The sequence below is a fragment of the Gymnodraco acuticeps genome, unplaced genomic scaffold (assembly GCF_902827175.1).
Source record: "Gymnodraco acuticeps unplaced genomic scaffold, fGymAcu1.1, whole genome shotgun sequence".
NCBI lineage: Eukaryota > Metazoa > Chordata > Actinopteri > Perciformes > Bathydraconidae > Gymnodraco > Gymnodraco acuticeps.
Genome location: NW_022990590.1, coordinates 336,232 through 354,619, shown reverse-complemented (window position 1 = coordinate 354,619; position 18,388 = coordinate 336,232). Strand labels below are relative to the sequence as shown.

At 41.7% G+C, this 18,388-nt stretch overlaps 1 protein-coding gene across 1 annotated transcript in view; it reads right to left on the bottom strand.

Moving 5' to 3' along the window:
* Positions 1–18,388, bottom strand: part of ino80 (INO80 complex ATPase subunit) — a 48,234-nt gene that overhangs the window by 1,573 nt on the left and 28,273 nt on the right. The window contains 9 exon segments of the mRNA XM_034228484.1: positions 629–844; positions 2,610–2,781; positions 3,155–3,313; positions 3,887–3,975; positions 4,060–4,162; positions 4,762–4,920; positions 6,057–6,129; positions 6,911–7,005; positions 14,856–14,983. Of these exon segments, the coding sequence (XP_034084375.1) occupies positions 629–844; positions 2,610–2,781; positions 3,155–3,313; positions 3,887–3,975; positions 4,060–4,162; positions 4,762–4,920; positions 6,057–6,129; positions 6,911–7,005; positions 14,856–14,983 (1,194 nt within the window).

Genomic DNA, 18,388 nt, shown 5'->3' with positions numbered 1-18,388 from the left:
CAGCGGTAGAGAGCCAGACGTTTATTTATATGCCAAGTCATATTTTAATAACCTCTATACCCCAGTTAATGCAACCCAACAAATCAACCATTTTGACTGGTTGTTCTCATAATTTTAAATGATGTTTAATAAACAATTCCTCCAGAATTTTCAAAATAAAAGTATTGCAGCCCTTTCTTCACACAAGCATACCTTTTGCAATATATATAAATTGCTATATATTAGCATGTTTTGTTTTAGTTAAATATGATTGTTTGTGTAATGTAATTTGGGTTATTGAAATATAGTAACATTTATACTGAATTTTGAAATAAAAAAGGCCTAAATTGTTAATTTTAGCCATTCCCCTGGCTCTTATTTGAGATCTGGCAATTCTTTGAATAGCTTTTATATCAAAATGTAGGTTGTGTAATTCTCCCAGCTTCCTGTTTTGGCAAGTAATATAGAAACATATCAACACACTTAACAATTTTAGACTATCAGGAAATGATTTGTGCCCTTATGCATGATAATCAACTACACCTTTGGATTGCCACTGTCAATTAATCTCACGGATAGACCCCAACTTGTCTTGTTTAATAATGATTTGGTTAAGTTGTTCAATATATTGTGTTTGCTATTCACCAACCTTTAGAGACACTGTAACCGTACGCAGCAAAAGCTGCTGCAGAGGCAGCCGCTGCTCCGGCCATCGCCCCCGCCATGGCCGCCGCACTGCCCGCTGTCGACTTGCGCCCGCGTCCTTTCCCTCCAGACTTAGTCCCGCCTCCAGATCCTTTGGGCCGTCCCCGACTCCGCCCAGACCGACCTCTGCCAGGACTAACCGCGTCCGAGGCAGAAACACCTGAAGACGAAATTCAGAAAAATATGTTCCTATTATTATTTGTATCCACATCCTTTCCAAAGCAAGCTGTACAAGTTCCCGGAATACATAACGGCTTTAACACATTCCGAGAACACAGCCGTGTGTGAGAGAAATGTCTGATTTGGCATTAACCCAATCTTTCAAGGAAACTCAGATGATAGCTTTACTGCAGCATCGCAGTATAACTACACACTAATCATTACTCATCATTACCCTAAGTACAGGCTCAAGCTAAAACTGGAATATTGTTCTCATTTTCCATAGGCTTTGCAGAATTACTGCCAGGTTGTCTCACTGGAATGTTCCTCATCCCTAAAGGAACCTTCTCCCCTCTTTCTGTCCAATGTCCACTCTTTTTAGCTCTTTCAATAACACTGCATAATGTTCAAATATTAAACTCACACTTTTTTTTCTATAATCTTTCTGACAGAAGCCTCTTAGTATGGCGGCAAAATTCCCAATTGGGTTTCAAAGAAGCAGCATGTATTTAGGAGGGATTACTTTATTGCAGTGCATCCAAAGTGGGATATACTGCAAAAACCACAGTTGATCTAGATCCCACAGTACGGAACATACTAAAACATTGCAACCAGGGCAAAATAAAACCCTCATAATTCTCGATAATCAGCTACATAACACGTATGAGGTAACAGGCTACTTGCTCAGTGGATGGAGGCCTATATAAACACAAATCCTGATTGAAATGGACCAGCAGGACTTGTGTGTACTGCAATGACCTTCATGTAAGTCACACCCAGATCTGCTTTTCTAACATACTTCTAACAACACAAGATAACACCAAGGTTATGCTATGGTTTTGAGAAGGACAGAGTTTATGTAGCAACACTATCTGAAATGAGGAAACCATCCAATATAAACATTTGGACAGTGTGCGTTGTAAAAAAAATTGAAGTAAAATTAGTAGTAGTAGTAGTTGAGCTAAAAGTACATTTCTATTTGAAATGTAGTGGTGAAAAAGTGGATGTATTTAAGTATTCAAAGTACTTGATTAACTGTATTAAGTACATTTCCACTGCAATGTAAATGTGACAATTGTCTTAGCAAATGTTAAATGTGAGTATTCATTGATTACCACACAATAGCTGCCCACTGCTCCTAGTACTAGACTCCTGGTACAAGGATGGGTTAAAAGCAGAGAACAAATGTATCTTTGTGTGCTGTGTGCTCTGCATGTGTGGCCATTAAAGAGGGTTTCATCCCTCCCAATTCTTCTTTTTCCTCTTCTAATATAATTGAATTGTGTAATTAAACAGCAATTACACAATAGGACATACCAAAAAGCGTTTTACGGTTGGAACTCCACAAGGCACGGTACGAAGATTTCATATACATTTTACAGAAACAAGCTGGCAAAGTAAAATAAGGTCTTCTTGACAGAGTTCCTACACCCTTACTCAAGTCAAATTCAGGCCCCTTTCAAGCACAGTCCAGCTGTTTTAATTCACAAAAGCAATTAGGCTTATTTTATTTCTTCGTATGAAGGTCTAATAACTATGCAGTAAGATAGTAATTTATCTTATGCATTTACAATTTCTAGCACTGAAAAAATCTTGAATTTCAAGTACTAACCCTAATCTTACCAAAGTGTATTTCTTGTGCCACTGACAAGCCAGTATCACATTTCCAATTATTCTGGTAGCTCCTAAAATAAGGCACAAGCAGTGAACAGTGAACTGTTCCACTCCCTTCATCAAAGTCAAACTCGGCCAACTGGTTCCCTCACCATTCATGTTGTCGGAGGCCGATCCGGACACTGAGGAGGGGGAGTTTGTGGCGCGGGACTGGTGCGCCGAGGACACCGGATCGTCCACGATGACCAGCATGTCGCTGCTGCTCTCGTCGGCGTCGGCGTCCGGGGGCAACGAGCCGGGCTGGAGCTCGCTGCTCAGGGAGATCTGTCCGGGAAGAGGAGCCAACACAGACACACACACAGGCTGGGGGTCAACACCGCGGGAAGTAAGGGAACCGGGCCGTACAGCAAAGGAGACGATAAGAGGAACGATGCAAGGAATAGGAAGGATAAGGAAGGAAGGAAGTGAGGAAGAATAGAGCAAGGAAGCAAAGCAGAATAGAGGATATAGAGCAGATAAGAGGATAGAAAGGAATTCATAATTAATAACCAAACCACATTAAGAGGAGATAGTTTTGGATCCTAATGGAGAAGCCATCACTATCCTCTGCATTTGTGTTCTCTTCCCATTCCTTCACTTTCATAACAAGACATTCACTCACTCCCTCCCTTGTATGTTTCCGACCGGACTTCCTCACCTCACTAAAAGGACTGGGCATGGCTGAGTCCATGTCCATGCTGATGAAGGAGTCGTCTCCGTCAGCAGAGAGGTTGGAGTTGTCTGCAGAGTGAGCGTGAGAGATGACCAGGTTCACCTCCTTCTTCTTCTTGTTCTCCGTCTCCTCGTTCTTCTTATGCTGGTTAAGAACAGGCGAGAGGCCAGGTTAGCATCTGCTAGATTTGTACAACCCCTCCTTTTTTCTTGTCGTAACTAAATCTCACATCCTTTAGTATCCGGCTGGCCAGTCAAATAATTTATTCCAAAGCGAGATAACTCAGCTAATTCAGGCCAGATCTCCATGTAATGTAATGTCATAAAACTCTGACGTATAAACATGCAACATTGTTGACAAAAATGCAAAAGTTTGTTTATTTTTTGTTCATATTTCTTATAGATTTACATATTTTTGGCTAGATTAACTTAAAGGTTTCACATAATGTCATGATTGAAATAGATGAAAATGTCATGTTTTCATTGACTAAAAATATTCAAAAAAATATACTTGATAAGACTAAAATACCGCAAAACACAGACTTTTTGATTAAAAAAACGAAACCTTGAATTATATGATAAAGACGATCCTTCTCTCCCTCCAATAAGCCATCCTTTTTTACATTTTACATTCCACATTTGTTCTATCCTTTCTTTTCATTTGACACATCCTGTCTCTTCGTTCTACCACCCTCCTGCTGGTCGTGTTGAACTGTACCTTCTCAGCGTACTTCTCCCGCTTCCTCTTGCGCTCTTTCACCTTGCTGCACTCCTCCAGCTGCTTCTTCTCATCCTGTCTCTGACGCACTGCAGGAGAAGACCCCATGTATATTAGTTGTGACGTTAGCTTTCGTCCAAAGAAAACGGCCAATCAAGAAAAAGATGCCTCACGTTTCTTCTCCAGCTCGTCGTCGTCCAGCAGCAGGCTGACCACCTCTTTGGGTTTCAGTGTGTCGGGTTTGAAGTTTCCTCCTGAGATCACCACCCTTTGGATCTTATTACATAAAGAAATGATCTATTAATAAACTCTGTAATTAAATCCTAACTGCAGTATGATTTATATGTGTTTTTAAATGTTTTAACTCCAAAACGACTCAGCAGGTTCAAACAAAATACATCACGAAAAAAAGACACAATTTATCATAGCCAGAAACGGCTATCACTAACATAATCATTGGATTTGGTCATTTTTCCAATTTGTCCTCGAACAATATCAGGTGCTTCCATCAGGAAACATCTAAGCTCTAAAATGGTGATGTTTCATAAAAATCCTTATATTTGACATGCCTCATTTGAAATTTTGCAGGTAAAAATGTATTGTTGTAATAAATTATCAAAGATGTAAAAAAATGGTATTTGTATTTTATATGAATTTACGGCATTTTAAAAATCTGACACTGCACAAAATATTTTTTGTAATTTTCCTCTGCCTCTAGCCATGGTCATGCCGTTTCCATAGTTTAATATATTTGTATTGCAGTAAATAAACAAGGCCAGAATAAGGAATGAACGGTGTTCAGAGGGTTCAAACACTCAAGTTGCAACCGTCATCATATTCTGTGCGTTGGATGAATGATCACTTGTGTTTCTGACCTCGCTCTTCTCCTTGGCCCGCTGCAGGATCCTCTCCTCGATGGACCCCTGACAGATCAGGCGGTAGACGGTCACCTGCTTGGTCTGCCCCAGCCTGTGGGCTCGGTCCATGGCCTGCTGGTCCACCGTGGGGTTCCAGTCACTGTCGTAGAAGATAACCTGAAAGAAAACATTAAAAAAGGCTTCACTTTTCTGCTGTTTTTGTTATTGTTTACCACACGGTTCAACATGTGTGATAATAGCTCAACACAATGCAGGCACTCCCCCTTCTCTTTAACTCCTGACACTAGTAATTACAGGGATATGAACCTTCCTTTCACATGACAGATGTCCCGTGTTAACAGTCACGTCAACTCATTGTCATGAATGCTAATCCCACTCGAACAGGGCTTCAGGGACACAGAGGGAGATTATGCTCAGATTGATAAAAACAGAGAGACTATATCATCATATATGAGTGATCCGCCGCCTTCGATGCACACATTGTCATTACATCAACATCTTATCAAAGGTCCTACAGAAAGTTTGACTGGTTATAAAATGTTCTTAAATTAAAACTGATGCCTCTATATGACCTCAATGGTTATGGCTAGGTACCTGCGTCTAATTCCCGGTATAAGCAGACAAACTAAACAAAATAATCGCAGTGAGTTGTAAAATAGCCAGTTAAAAAGAAAGCAGGATATTTTTTTTATAGAGAATTAAACATGTCCAAGCTATATGTGGTGATTATTGCTCATACTGGGGCCCAATGCGTAAAGAAGAGAATCAATTAATTGACCAAAGAACCAAAAAAAAGAAAAGGAAAGTGATGAAACATTGGGGTGAACAAGAGAGTCAAGCTGGGTCGTTGTTCAACTGATAGAAAGCATTCATAATGGAGCATGCATCGCTTCTCCTGGTCTGGTGTGTAATGTGACCATTTTATTTATTCAAATATATTGGGATGTGAAAATATGAATTGGTAACTTAATCCAGGTATACCGTGTTTCACCATTATCATATAACAGTATTAATCTTTCATAGTCGCACTTAGATGCATTGCTATGCATTCTGCAAACAATCGTGTTCAGGAAAGAAAAGATAGTGTTTCAAATAAAGCGTTCGTCTGGAACACTTTAATGAAATGCACTAATTAGCCAGATGAAAAATATCTAGAACACGAGGTCACAGAGGTCTTCCCAAACTACGTTTTCTGAAAATGTACTCTGTATTTTGATGCATTTAAGAAATATAAATGCTGTTTAAGCTTTTATATTTTGTCAGTGACGTTTTTTTGTGTGTTGAATACTCACAGTGTCAGCAGCAGTCAGGTTGATGCCGAGCCCTCCAGCCCTCGTACTCAGCAGAAACACAAAGATGTCCGTCCTGCAGAGAGGGAGGAAGTGACACAAAATGAAATTATATCGATTACAACAGTAATAGTCCATACCTTAAAAAGTATCATGGCACAAAATTGAGTTACAAACTCAGTTAGAACCAGAAATGTCCACACCAATTTAAGTCTGGCAGCAGAACTGAAATAAAACATGTGCCCTAGCATTAAGCTGCTTCAATACCCCCCCCAACAATAGCCAGAGTACCACTGGCGGCTCCAAGCTGTACATTAATGTAAACCAGAGCATGGAAATATACGTATATTTGGACATACGCATGTAAGATTAAACTGTTCACTGATTGCTGCAATAAACGGAAAGTCAGATTTACAGTCAGTGGTAAAAAAGTGAGGGTTTGGGTGGCATGCACACACACACACACACACACACACACACACACACACACACACACACACACACACACACACACACACACCACACACACACACACACACACACACACACACACACACACACCACACACACACACACACACACACACACACACACACACACACACACACACACACACACACACACACACACACACACACACACACACACACACACACACACACACACACACACACACACACACACACACACACACACCACACACACACACACACACACACACACCACACACACACACACACACACACACACACACACACACACACACACACACACACACACACCACACACACACACAACACACACCACACACACACACACACACACACACACACACAGTAGATCGTATCTTTACCCACCGGCTCTGGAAGTCCGCCACCATGTCTCTGCGCTCTGAGATCTTGGAGGATCCGTCGAGGCGCATGTAGATGTGCTTACGATAGACCATGTATTCCTGGAGAAATGGGACATTATAATTAGGAAAACCAAGAACAAAATGATGTGGTATTGTCTGAGGGAGTGACGGGTGCTGGCAAACATCACACGGCTATACAACTATTTAACAGTCGCTACCTTTACTTTGTTATCCTTTCTTGTGTAGCCCTGCATTTCTCTTAAATGTGCCAGAACTCGGCGTCGTACAGTCCCAGTTGAGATCCAGATACTCAAATATTAGAAAACGTTAGCTATAGCAAAGTTGTCACATGCGATCAGTGAATACCTTACTTTGAAACGACTTTAATCAAATAACTCGATCCACTCCTGCATGGTATTTATTACAAATGTATGTAACTTAATATTCCTGGATTACCTTTACTACGTATTTTGAAACTCTTGTCGTCCAAACCTGAAGGACTAGACTCTCAAACAGTTTTTCCAAAGTTCTTAAAAATGCACCGCTACTTCCTCTGAGGAACAGATCAGCCCTGAAGCTGTACTTATTCAGTTTCATGGATCAAGAAATACTAATCTTTAAAGTAAGAATGTCTGTCCAAAGCGAAATTTGCGTCCACATTTCTAAAATCCCACATTTCGAATGCATATTTGTTGGGTTTGAAACCTCAATCCGTGCCTAAGGAGACACTGTAGAAGGCCAGCATTTGATATTCTATTCCTCCCAAAAGTCGGCCAAGCTAAGAGTGTGTGCGTTTGTGTGATGGGAGGGGTTCTTGAGTGCAACAGCAGTGATGAGGTGACATGTTGATCTCTCTTTAAGCGCGGCCCTGAACCGGTGACCTCTTCACTCAAACATGTCAGCGCCCCCACAATCACTGGCACACATCAGGAGTCACCTCTCGCGACCATTAACACTGATATCAATGATTTGACACGATGTTTTCTGTGACACTCGGGGGCCTCCGTCCCGCCAGGCCCCTGCCCTCCTCTTCCCCTGTGTCTGGCTCTGTTCCCATCAGCCCCATCTGCTCCCAGTGAACACTACATTAGGGACCATTAGCACGGCGCTACACATAATGCTGCTAACCTTGTTGAGTTGATGGCTTGCCAGCAGGATGTTGCAGATATTGTTGCAGACTTTCTCAGCCTTTCCTAATCTCAAACATGGTCTAAATAGTCAGACCATTTTAGAAATACATCACCTCTCAGATTTAAACATAGTATTTAACATTCTCTGCTAGCTTCAGCTGCCATGATTTAAAGCTTGTGGAGTCCCGGTGTCCCACTGAAATCTATACCTTCAACAGCTGGCAATTTTCTCCTCTATTTTTGTTTGGGGTTGGTGTTAATCAGAAGTGACAAGGCTTTCTTTCTGCAGTTTTTCACTGATTGTGTAATGCTTGCAAATGTTATAAATCAGTTCAACCTTTAACTGGATGAAATGTTAATCTTGTTCAACAAACTGTCAGCAGCTTATTACAGAGCACATTTAATTAAACAGAATATTTATGGCGCTGGGTTTTGACAACAACAACAAACTTGAAATGATGAATGCTGGGAGAAAAAAAAAAGCACACTGACATTTCCTCTTTCCTGGCTTATGTTAGAGTCTCAAAATGCATTTTTAGTTTGAACCTTCATAGTTGGAACTTGGGTGTGCATTAAAACCTTCGCTTGAAAAAAGAAAAAAGTGGCAGCCAGGTTGTTCTCAACTTCCTAAACATTAATGAGTCCCCAAAGTCTAGGAACACAGTGTGAATGTATTGCTGTTCGGAGGTTGGGAACACAGTGTGCACGGTCACAGTCTGTTCCCAGCCCGACAACTCATAAAAAAAGTATTTAAAAAGAAAAATAACACGTAGGAGTGGCACTTTCAATACAGTTTTGCCAGCGAACACTGTAGATTGCCAACATTTTATAATAACAAAAGACCTTTATAAGAGATAAATTGCAATTCTAACCAGTTTGTGAAAACGTATTTAAATGCCATGACACATCCAGTGCATATTCTACCATCCGAGCACTGGAAAACTATCAAAATGGATAACATTAACCTACAATTAAATTAAAAGACTCCTAAGATTGTACACATCTGAGTTATATGTGGAAACATTTATATTAAAACAGCATTTTTAACTCCCAATAGAGCTGCGCAAAGTCTGATCATTCTCTTAAGTGATGTCACTTGAGTCAGCGTTAGTTGAGACTACAATTTAGGGGGGGAAAAGGGGGGGGGTGGGGTGGTTGAGTTTGAAAGACGTGAGCCTACCTCATCTTAGCTTAGGCTGATGGCTACGTAAGCTAACTGCCTTAACACACACAAATCTAGGAGTAAACTTTTGGCTGCCTGTTTGCATTGTGGGCAATGTGGTTTTTTTACGATATCTCTCGTTGTGCCACATCTAATTTGATATTTTTTCTTTTACAGTGTAAATCATGAGCCCGACAATGTTAGAGGGGTGCAATGTTAAAATGGCTGAGTACTCTTTAAAATGATTTAGTATCAGTAAGTGGCCACATAAACATGGACCATGAAGACAATCTGCAACACTATCCATCCAGAGCCTCAAAGTTAACGTTCACAATAAAGAAAACTGCACTACCCATGATCCCTTAATCAGACTCTTCATTCATCACAAGTTAGAGTTTTTTTCTATCGTATTAACAATCTCAGTGTAGCAGAAATATTTAATACAAATAGTCGGTATGTATTATAAATAATCACAATTTTCAGCCATGCTTTGTATTGCGTAATGGGTTACTGTATCCCACTTTATAAAGAAGAATCTGCGGCTGACTTTTTGGGCTGTAATACCCTCGTCATTGTGGGCATTCCCGCCAGCACTGTAATCTGAACCGCCGACTTGCAGTACAGTAAAGAGCCGTCTAAGCAGCCACAGACACACCACTCAAGCAGGAGGGCAGTGACTTGGCGGTCCTGCTCCACTATCGGCTGCTGCCAGATTCTGGCCACCCGGATCTCAATGATCCATCACCCAACTCTGTGATGTCACCAGAAGAACCGGGCAGCCGACTGGCGACGACAACAATGAGGCTAATGACAGAGATTAGCATCAGCCTCTCCTTCACTCTTTCCCTTAGTCACAGTCCCATGTTCAGGAAATCAACTCCATCTGCAGAGTTTTCATCCCCGACTGATGATACAGATAATACGATGTAGGAAAACTGAAGCAAGATTTGGGGAATACATGATTTCATTTGAGGATCTCTTTAGTCCATTAGTAGAGGAGATGCTGGCACAGCCTCCCATTACTGTATGAGGTCACTTAGACCGTAAAAAAGGCACTTTAACAGAGCTCTTTGGGGCAGGAAGAAGATTAACTGTATCATTCAAGCAGAACGCCACCGTCATGCTCAATTACTGACACTTGATTGGTCCATCTCACTGGCAGTCACCATGACAAAAACTCTAGGCATCATACCCAAATGTGATTAAATGTTATATCTGATTGGTCTGTCACAATAACTACTAGGATAATTTGTTGTCCCAGAAAATATATACAATAGTAGACAATATTTTTGTAATTTTAAGACCACTGTAGTTAATTAAATAATCCCCCCCAAAAAGTACACCCTTTAAAATATGAAAAAATAAAAATTCAATACATTTTTCATTTGAAGAATATTCGAGGGTTTTGGAATTCATAGAAAAAAATCATAAATAAAACATAAAAATAATCAATGTCATGTCCATATATCGATAAGTAGATAACATAATTATCGTGATTCTACAGGTATATTCATGTACATGTATATATTACATTATAAATCTTGACGCCAACTATTCACTTAATATGAGATCTTTATTTTTAACTACTCCTAAAGAAGAAAAGGAGCAATACCTTGTAATTTCAAGCTAAAAAAAGACTTTAACAAGTACACTACTGGCAAAACGTTTTTGGACAATGGCTGAAAGGGTAAACACAGTATTTAACTAGCCTTCATTACCCAAGATATCTATATAGACCCTCCAGAAAAACGCGGGCAAAAATTCTTGATTATGCGGGCTAAAATCTTTGATTATGCGATCAAACATGCGGGGTTTTATGTGATTTTATGCGGTGAAATTGCGGGAAGTAGCGAAATATGCGGGGAAAATAAATATTGGGATGTCTTATTTATTTATTCTCTCTCACACACAACCTCCCACTAACGTTAAACCCCTTTACTATTCAATTAAACACATTCAATCTTTATTTATTGTAAAAGCAATTGGGCTATTTTAATCACACTCTCTCACGCACACACACTCACATATCTCCGCCTCATTCTGTTTTCATTTACTCGTTCGTTATCTGACCAGCTTCAATCTTGTAGGCTTCTCACCTCGTTTCTTGTAGCCCTCGAAAGGGTTTTGGAGGTTGATGCCTCGGTGAACGTGAGTTGTTTGGCTTTCTTGTCCGCAGCAGCAGAAAGCATTTTCGAATGTTTGAATTAGAGATGTCCCGATCCGATCACGTGATCGGGGATCGGAGCCGATCACGTGATTTTCAAAAGATCGGAATCGGGAGAAAAAAATCGGGGATCGGGATTTTTTTTTTTTTTTTTTAATAAAATATTTTTATTATTTTATTTAATGTTACAAAACAAAAATGACCATGTTCACGTCTTAAAGTCATCCTGAGGACTTAGTTTTGGTTTAAAATTACACAACATCATGTATGTGTTGCTTCTTTTGGGCTTGTTTTCAGACCTGGTTATTTCTCTCAAATCTGGCAACAGAGTGGGCGCAGTGTCTAATAGTAGCAGTAAGCTAACGAGAGGCTACGTTCAGCTGGTGACTTGGGAGTCGGGACAGAGAAAATGTCAGGAGTTTGGAAGTATTATAAAATTGAAAGCGAGGGCAGTGTAACAGCCAGATGCAATGTTTGCAAGGCGGAGGTTCCGCGTGGTGGAAAGAACAGAGCTACGTTCAACACGACCAATCTAATACGCTACATGAGAAACAATCACCAACAACACGACGAGTACACAGCGGCCACTCAGGTAAAGGCCCTGACACACCAGGCCGATTTCGGCTGTTTTCGTAAGTCGGGAGACGAAGCGTGTCCTGTCGCCCAAACTCAATTTGGTGTGTCCCGCACCGTCGACCGTGACACGCCTTATTTGGACTGCCTGTCCCGATGCATGGCCATGCATCGGGTCTGGCAGTCGGACCAAACAATCACTCTGATTGGCTGTTCAGCTAGCGAATCAGTGCATGAGAAGCGAAACGGAAGTGAGGGACGTAAACAAACGATTTAAGAAGGCACACACAGACTGATATTCATTTTCATCTCATCATGGCGATCTGGAATGACGCAAACGAAGACCTGCTCATCACCTTGATCCAGGAGAGGCCAGCTCTGTACGACATCACAGAGAAAAGGTACTCGAAAAAAAAGTAGTGAAAACCGGACTCTGGCGAGAGATTGAAACGCAACTTGGTTTCTCGGGTAAGATTATCTTTTTCATCAATTGAGCTCTTTAGCAGATATTGTTGGCTTTTTATTGTTTGCCAGCGTACAGTGACGTTAACGTGAAATGTAATTTGTTATTTCAACCTTGTGTTTTGTTGTTATCTTGTTGCTAGCTGTTGCTAGCTGTGCAGTTTGGCACTGCATATAGATATGAATTGGACATGCTAACTAGCCACAATGCTTACATCGTTTATTTGTGTGCTTCAGAGAAAGAGCTGAGGAAGAAGTGGGATTCTCTGCGAACCCAGTACACCCGGTACAGGAGACTTGCCCCTTCGGGTAGTTGTGGAGCACCAAAGACGGGCAGACAGCAGTGGATCATAACCAGGCTGCAGTTTGCACACACTATTTGTTGTTGTTTATATCACCCAGTCTGTTCTTCTTCTCTGTCTTCCGGTTGTTGCCTATTTTGAATGACGAATACACACTACCGCCGCCTGCTGGTAAGGAGAGTTATTGCCACTCACGCACTGAAGTCTTTGCGGTGTGTTCCCGTGCGACACATGGCCAAGACGCAGGAGAACACCGCGACGCAACAGCCGGCGTCGGCGAGTCCTCTGGTGACTGCTTGGTGTGTCAGGGCCTTAACGGCACTGAAACAACCGACACTTTCAGAGACTTTTAAAAGGAAAGAGAAACTGCCCCAGAACAGTGAAAAGGCCAAAAAAATAACAGCCAAGATAGCTGAATTCATCGCGTTGGATGACCAGCCGTTATCCGTTACCTTTTTTTTCTCTTAATGCATTGCATAAAGATCGGATCGGGAAAAATCGGTATCGGCAGATTGTCAAAATCAAATGATCGGAATCGGATCGGGAGCAAAAAAAGGTGATCGGGACATCCCTAGTTTGAATGAATCAAAGTGGGTCGTCACCGACGATGTTCTCTTATGCTCCAACACACAGTTGCACGGGGTGCAGAATAGTTTCCCCCCACTTTCGTGCAAGACATCGGGGAACTGCTTTGCCCGATCTTTAGCAGAAATGTTCGTCTGTAAATGAGATGGATGACATTTTTTCATCTTGGTGTTTTCTCTCTCGTGTGAGCTCCACGCGTTCACTCTAGGGTGTTGTTTACCTTCTGTGATGCTCGAGCTGATGACGTCGCGTCATCATCATCACTTCACATCAAGACGAGTTAACTTTTTTTTTTCTCAACTTTGTGTGGAAAAATGCGGGGATTATGCGGCCTTTTGATAAATATGCGGCCTTTTAAAAATCTGCGCCATTTTGCTGATTATGCGGTAAATTCTGCGATCGCAGAATCGCGTTTTTCTGGAGGGTCTATCTATAGCACTCTCACCGTTGCAGTTTTCTTACGGCCTAACACACAATGTTTTCCAGACACACAGGAAGACGGTTCTTAACCACCTGGGCTGGGTCCATCGGCCATCAAAAGATTTGGCCGTGGAAACGGCAGAGCACCGTGTGAACAGGGAAGGAATTCCCAATGACATCATGCCAGAAGCTTTTGGCTCCATAGCGATGTTTCTAACAAATAAGGAGGCAACAATAGGGTACGTACCGGGGCTGTTGACACATGACTACGGGCAGAATGGCTTTTCACTGTTGTTTTTTCTGTGGGACCTTCAACCTGATTGCTTCTGACTTTCAAAAGCTTAAACACAAAGCCACTTTTCCGTGTTTCATGAAGTGGTTTTGTTCATCATTGTTGTCTAAAAGGGACTTAAAAAAGAATCACACTACTATTTCTCATTGGTGTTGATCTTCCCTCATTTGTTCCCATCTCCTCTCCCCCTCTTCATCCTCATCTACCGTTGTCTCTTGCAGATTTTCTAACCCCAAGGCCCCTTGCCACTCCCATCTCCCCCTCTCCCCTCCACCTCGCCTCGCTCCTTCCAGTCATCCCTCCCATCTGGCTGCCTCCCCTACAGATGAGACCCTGATAATTAGCCTTGACCTGTTAATGAGCCGTCTAATCAGAGCACTAACGAGGGACAGGAAGGATGATTAGAGGTACTGGAGTTCAATACCTCGCCAGTGGAAGCCGACCAGTTCAACAACTGGCTACGAGAATCACAGATATATGCAAACGACATATTAAAAGGTGTGTTAAAAAAGAAAAAAAACCTTATCATTTCTGTTCGTGGCACTTAAAGGTTTGGATTTGCTTTGGATAAATGTGTCAGCTAAATAAAAAGTAATGAATTAATATGCATCTAGCAAATAATTCTCGATTTTTTTGTGGGAGTCTGTGTACTGTTTAATGAATCATTTATTTCAGTAGAGCAAAGCTTTGAGAGAATGTGTGTGTGTGTGTGTGTGTGTGTGTGTGTGTGTGTGTGTGTGTGTGTGTGTGTGTGTGTGTGTGTGTGTGTGTGTGTGTGTGTGTGTGTGTGTGTGTGTGTGTGTGTGTGTGTGTGTGTGTGTGTGTGTGTGTGTGTGTGTGTGTGTGTGTGTGTTTATACCTCCAGCAGGTCTATCATGCGGGTCATTTGGGAGTAGATGAGGACTCTGTGTCCCTGGTTCTTTAGCCGACTCAACAGGATATCCAAGGTGTGGAGCTTGCCACTGTCCGTGATCAGGCTCTCCTTATCTAAAAGAGGAAGAGTCAGAGAGGTGAGGATCAAAACTACCTGTATAGCGAGAAACTCATGTTAACCATTTTATGCAGACAGAGTAAAATGACACTTTTTTGTAGCACAAAATGTAGCAACGCACTGGTTCCCTTAACTAAAAGTCAATACGATTTCTCCAAAGGATTTCGGATTATAGCAGAAAATAAGATCAGTGGAAAACAAACGTTTATGATACTTACATGTTTTGTTCAGCTAAATAATCTTTGCAAATGAACACCATTTCAAAGGGTTTTAAAGCGTAAATGCATTCGCCTAGAAGAAAAAAAAGTTAACGTTTTAACAGCTATAAACAAACTACACCATGGTCACATCACTTCAACACTACTTGGCTTAAGGGGGATTAGTTTCTAGTGTGTATTTGTTATTAAAATAAAAGCTTCAAAATTCTAGAGCGGGATATTTCTCGATGTATATTATGCCATAGAACCAAAAACCGTCAAAAAAACCCAAATGCAAAAATGATCACTCATTTCCATGTTTTAGGACTCATTCCTGCAGCACTCTTTATATAACCATAATGGACTTGTTTATGTAAAGAAATCCACAATCAAAGCTTTTCAAGACAACCTTTCCCCATATTGCAAATATTTAGTATGGCAGAATGCGGAACAGCCTTGCCCAATTAATGCAGAGATTATGAACTCTTCCCTAATCAATACAAGTCTTCGTTAAGACTGTATTCTCTAGCATAAAGACCCTTTCACTGGAGCGGATCAACCCTGGATCAATCCTGCTAAATCTGTCCCTGATTGCCGATTGTTTAAATAAAGCATGGGCCCTTATTGACTGGACTGCTGATGAGAGCGCAGAGTGAGAATGAACAAGAGCGATGGAGAGAGAACAAGAAAGAAAGAGAAATTGCGAGGAAAAGCGTGATTTACACTCCATTTCAAACAATGGCACAAAAGAAGAGCAAATAGGCCCGGCAGTTGGTCTTGCTCACATTACTGCCAGCATCGTATTAGGCGCTCTTTGGCCCTCAAATGGGAAGCAATCTGACCCTGGGTCTGCTGTTCAAGTGGTTCCCTTCATGTCCAGCTGATGAGGAATTAACTTCATCTGGTACAATGGCACAATGGGAAAAGGGCCTGCCATCGACCGGGCGACAGGCACACTATGGTGTTTGAACAGAGGTCCTGACCCTGAGCACGAAAAACCTAAGGCCAGGTCCAGGGTCGGGCCGGGGTTACAAGAGAGTCCCTATGGGAGCATAGGGCTCGGCCATATTGCGCTCAAATTGGGACACTTGTTCCTCAGCCCTGTTGTAATGCGAAAACCTGGACTTATAAATATATCCCCACCTTATTTTCTTGCTTTGCCAAAGTAAGGAAACCAACTGTGTTCAAATCATGTTCTATTAACCCACAAAACATGGCCAGAAAACGTGAACCCCAAGCAAATCACGACTACCTGCCACAGTATCTGCTAAACCTAGTGTAATTATTGCTTGAAGATAATCAAAAGCGCTAAGTATTCTGGATGATCCAACAAAACTCAGGGACTGAATCTTTCTCCCTTTTCAAGCAGTAGCATTCTATGCTAATGCATACTCCGGCTGAACCCTGACCCGTGACCCTTTGGTATAGCCCCCCGAAAAAGGTCAGGCCCTGTAGAGGTGTTAAAGAGGAACTAATAGAACAGATGAACAGCGGAAACACTCTGGGGAGGTATTGGAAAGCTCACCTATAGGTCACTGTGGAGTGGTGCCAGAATGTCAAACACATTCAGCCTGTTTGGTCACAGTCGTAGAGCTCCCATGTGCTGACAGAGTGAGCTCTGAATCAGTTTTATTTATGTCTTTTATTTCACTTTGTTGGTTTTTTTGCTCCAGACAGCTGGTGTATTGCGGGCATAGTGAATAAGCGTTTTACTATTCTTGTCATTCCTTGTTAACATTCTCTGAGAATGTAAAATAACTACATTTGGACTCAAACATAGAGAAAAAGACAGTAAAGAGGGCATAGCAGGATATTAAAATATACTCATAACACTGTAATAGCAAGGGACAATATACAAAATCTAAGGCGGACCCAACATAACTTACGACGTACTGTACGGTAGGCAGTTGTTTGACATTGCTGTGGCTCAATTCGGTATGTACCAAGAGACCAGCGCACCGCAGTCCCTGAGATACACAAACATCCTGCCATCATAGGCCTATAATTGGCCTTGGCGTCAAGAAAGTGGAAGAATTGAAAAGTAAAAAGGAAGCAAGCGTGAGACATGTGGAAAAAGTTCCAGACAGAAAGTAAAAGGGGTCTGTGGTGGCTCCGGCTACAGTGAGGCTGTATTAGCACGGTGACGGCGGTGGTGATGTCATGGTTAAGATCAGACGTGGCCCTTCTTACCGCAGGTGCCAGTATTACCACCGTTGCTGCTCAGTCAAGGGCACCAACCAGGGCTGCGGGGGCCACACTGCCCACCAACCAGATACAAACCAACATTTGGCAAAGACGCCAATGCTCTATAAGGCGATATTGCTCAACCACTGCCGCCAATCTGTTTCTGTTTAGCAGATTACATTTAAGCTTCTAGACTCCAATGTCACGTTTGAAGCATGTTAAAGCCCCTATCGGAGGATTTCTGTGGCCAAAGAGGACAAAATGTTGTGAGTATTTAATCTGATTCTTGAAGGGCGTAAATTGTAAATCAGAAAATCCCATATTAAGCACTTAAATACTATTATACGTATTATTTCAGTACGAAGAAGCATGTCAGTCAGGGTAATCCTTTTGTTTGTTCCGGGATTATGAAGGAGACCCCTAATAGCAGAGCTCCTTAAGACAGCCACCTTCTGATATTTGACTACACGATTGATATTCTTACATTTTGATCTTTGTGTACTAGCTTAGGGCACTATCAGATCTGAACATATTTGAAAGTCAGTGGCATTTAGCTGATCGAGAAATGATTGGTAGAAAGAAGATGCTACATTGCCAAAGGGAAGCAGGAAATCCAACAGTACTGACGAGGCCTTTTTGAAAACTGACTGCTGCTCTGAGACTATCCACACTCCCTAAAGGCCGGCGATGTGGCTTACAGAGAATGAGGTGGCCGAGTTCAAAATCATTTAGAGCATCATACCGAAAATCTCTATTTCTAAATATCGCTGCCATGACCTATAAAGCAAGGCCAAGAAAATTAATAATTGGGTTTTAGGGAGAGCTTGGGTGGTCTGCCTCATTCCAACATAACACTTATGGCTTACAGTATAAGCTAAATGTGGCCGAAGAGAAATGCATGACCATTGGTCATAAATGTGAGCAAACAGGAAGCATTAAGCATGTAGCATGAATTACGGAGAGCTTAGAAGGATTCAAATGGATATGTCTAACTCGTGTGGCGATTTAAATAAAATGACC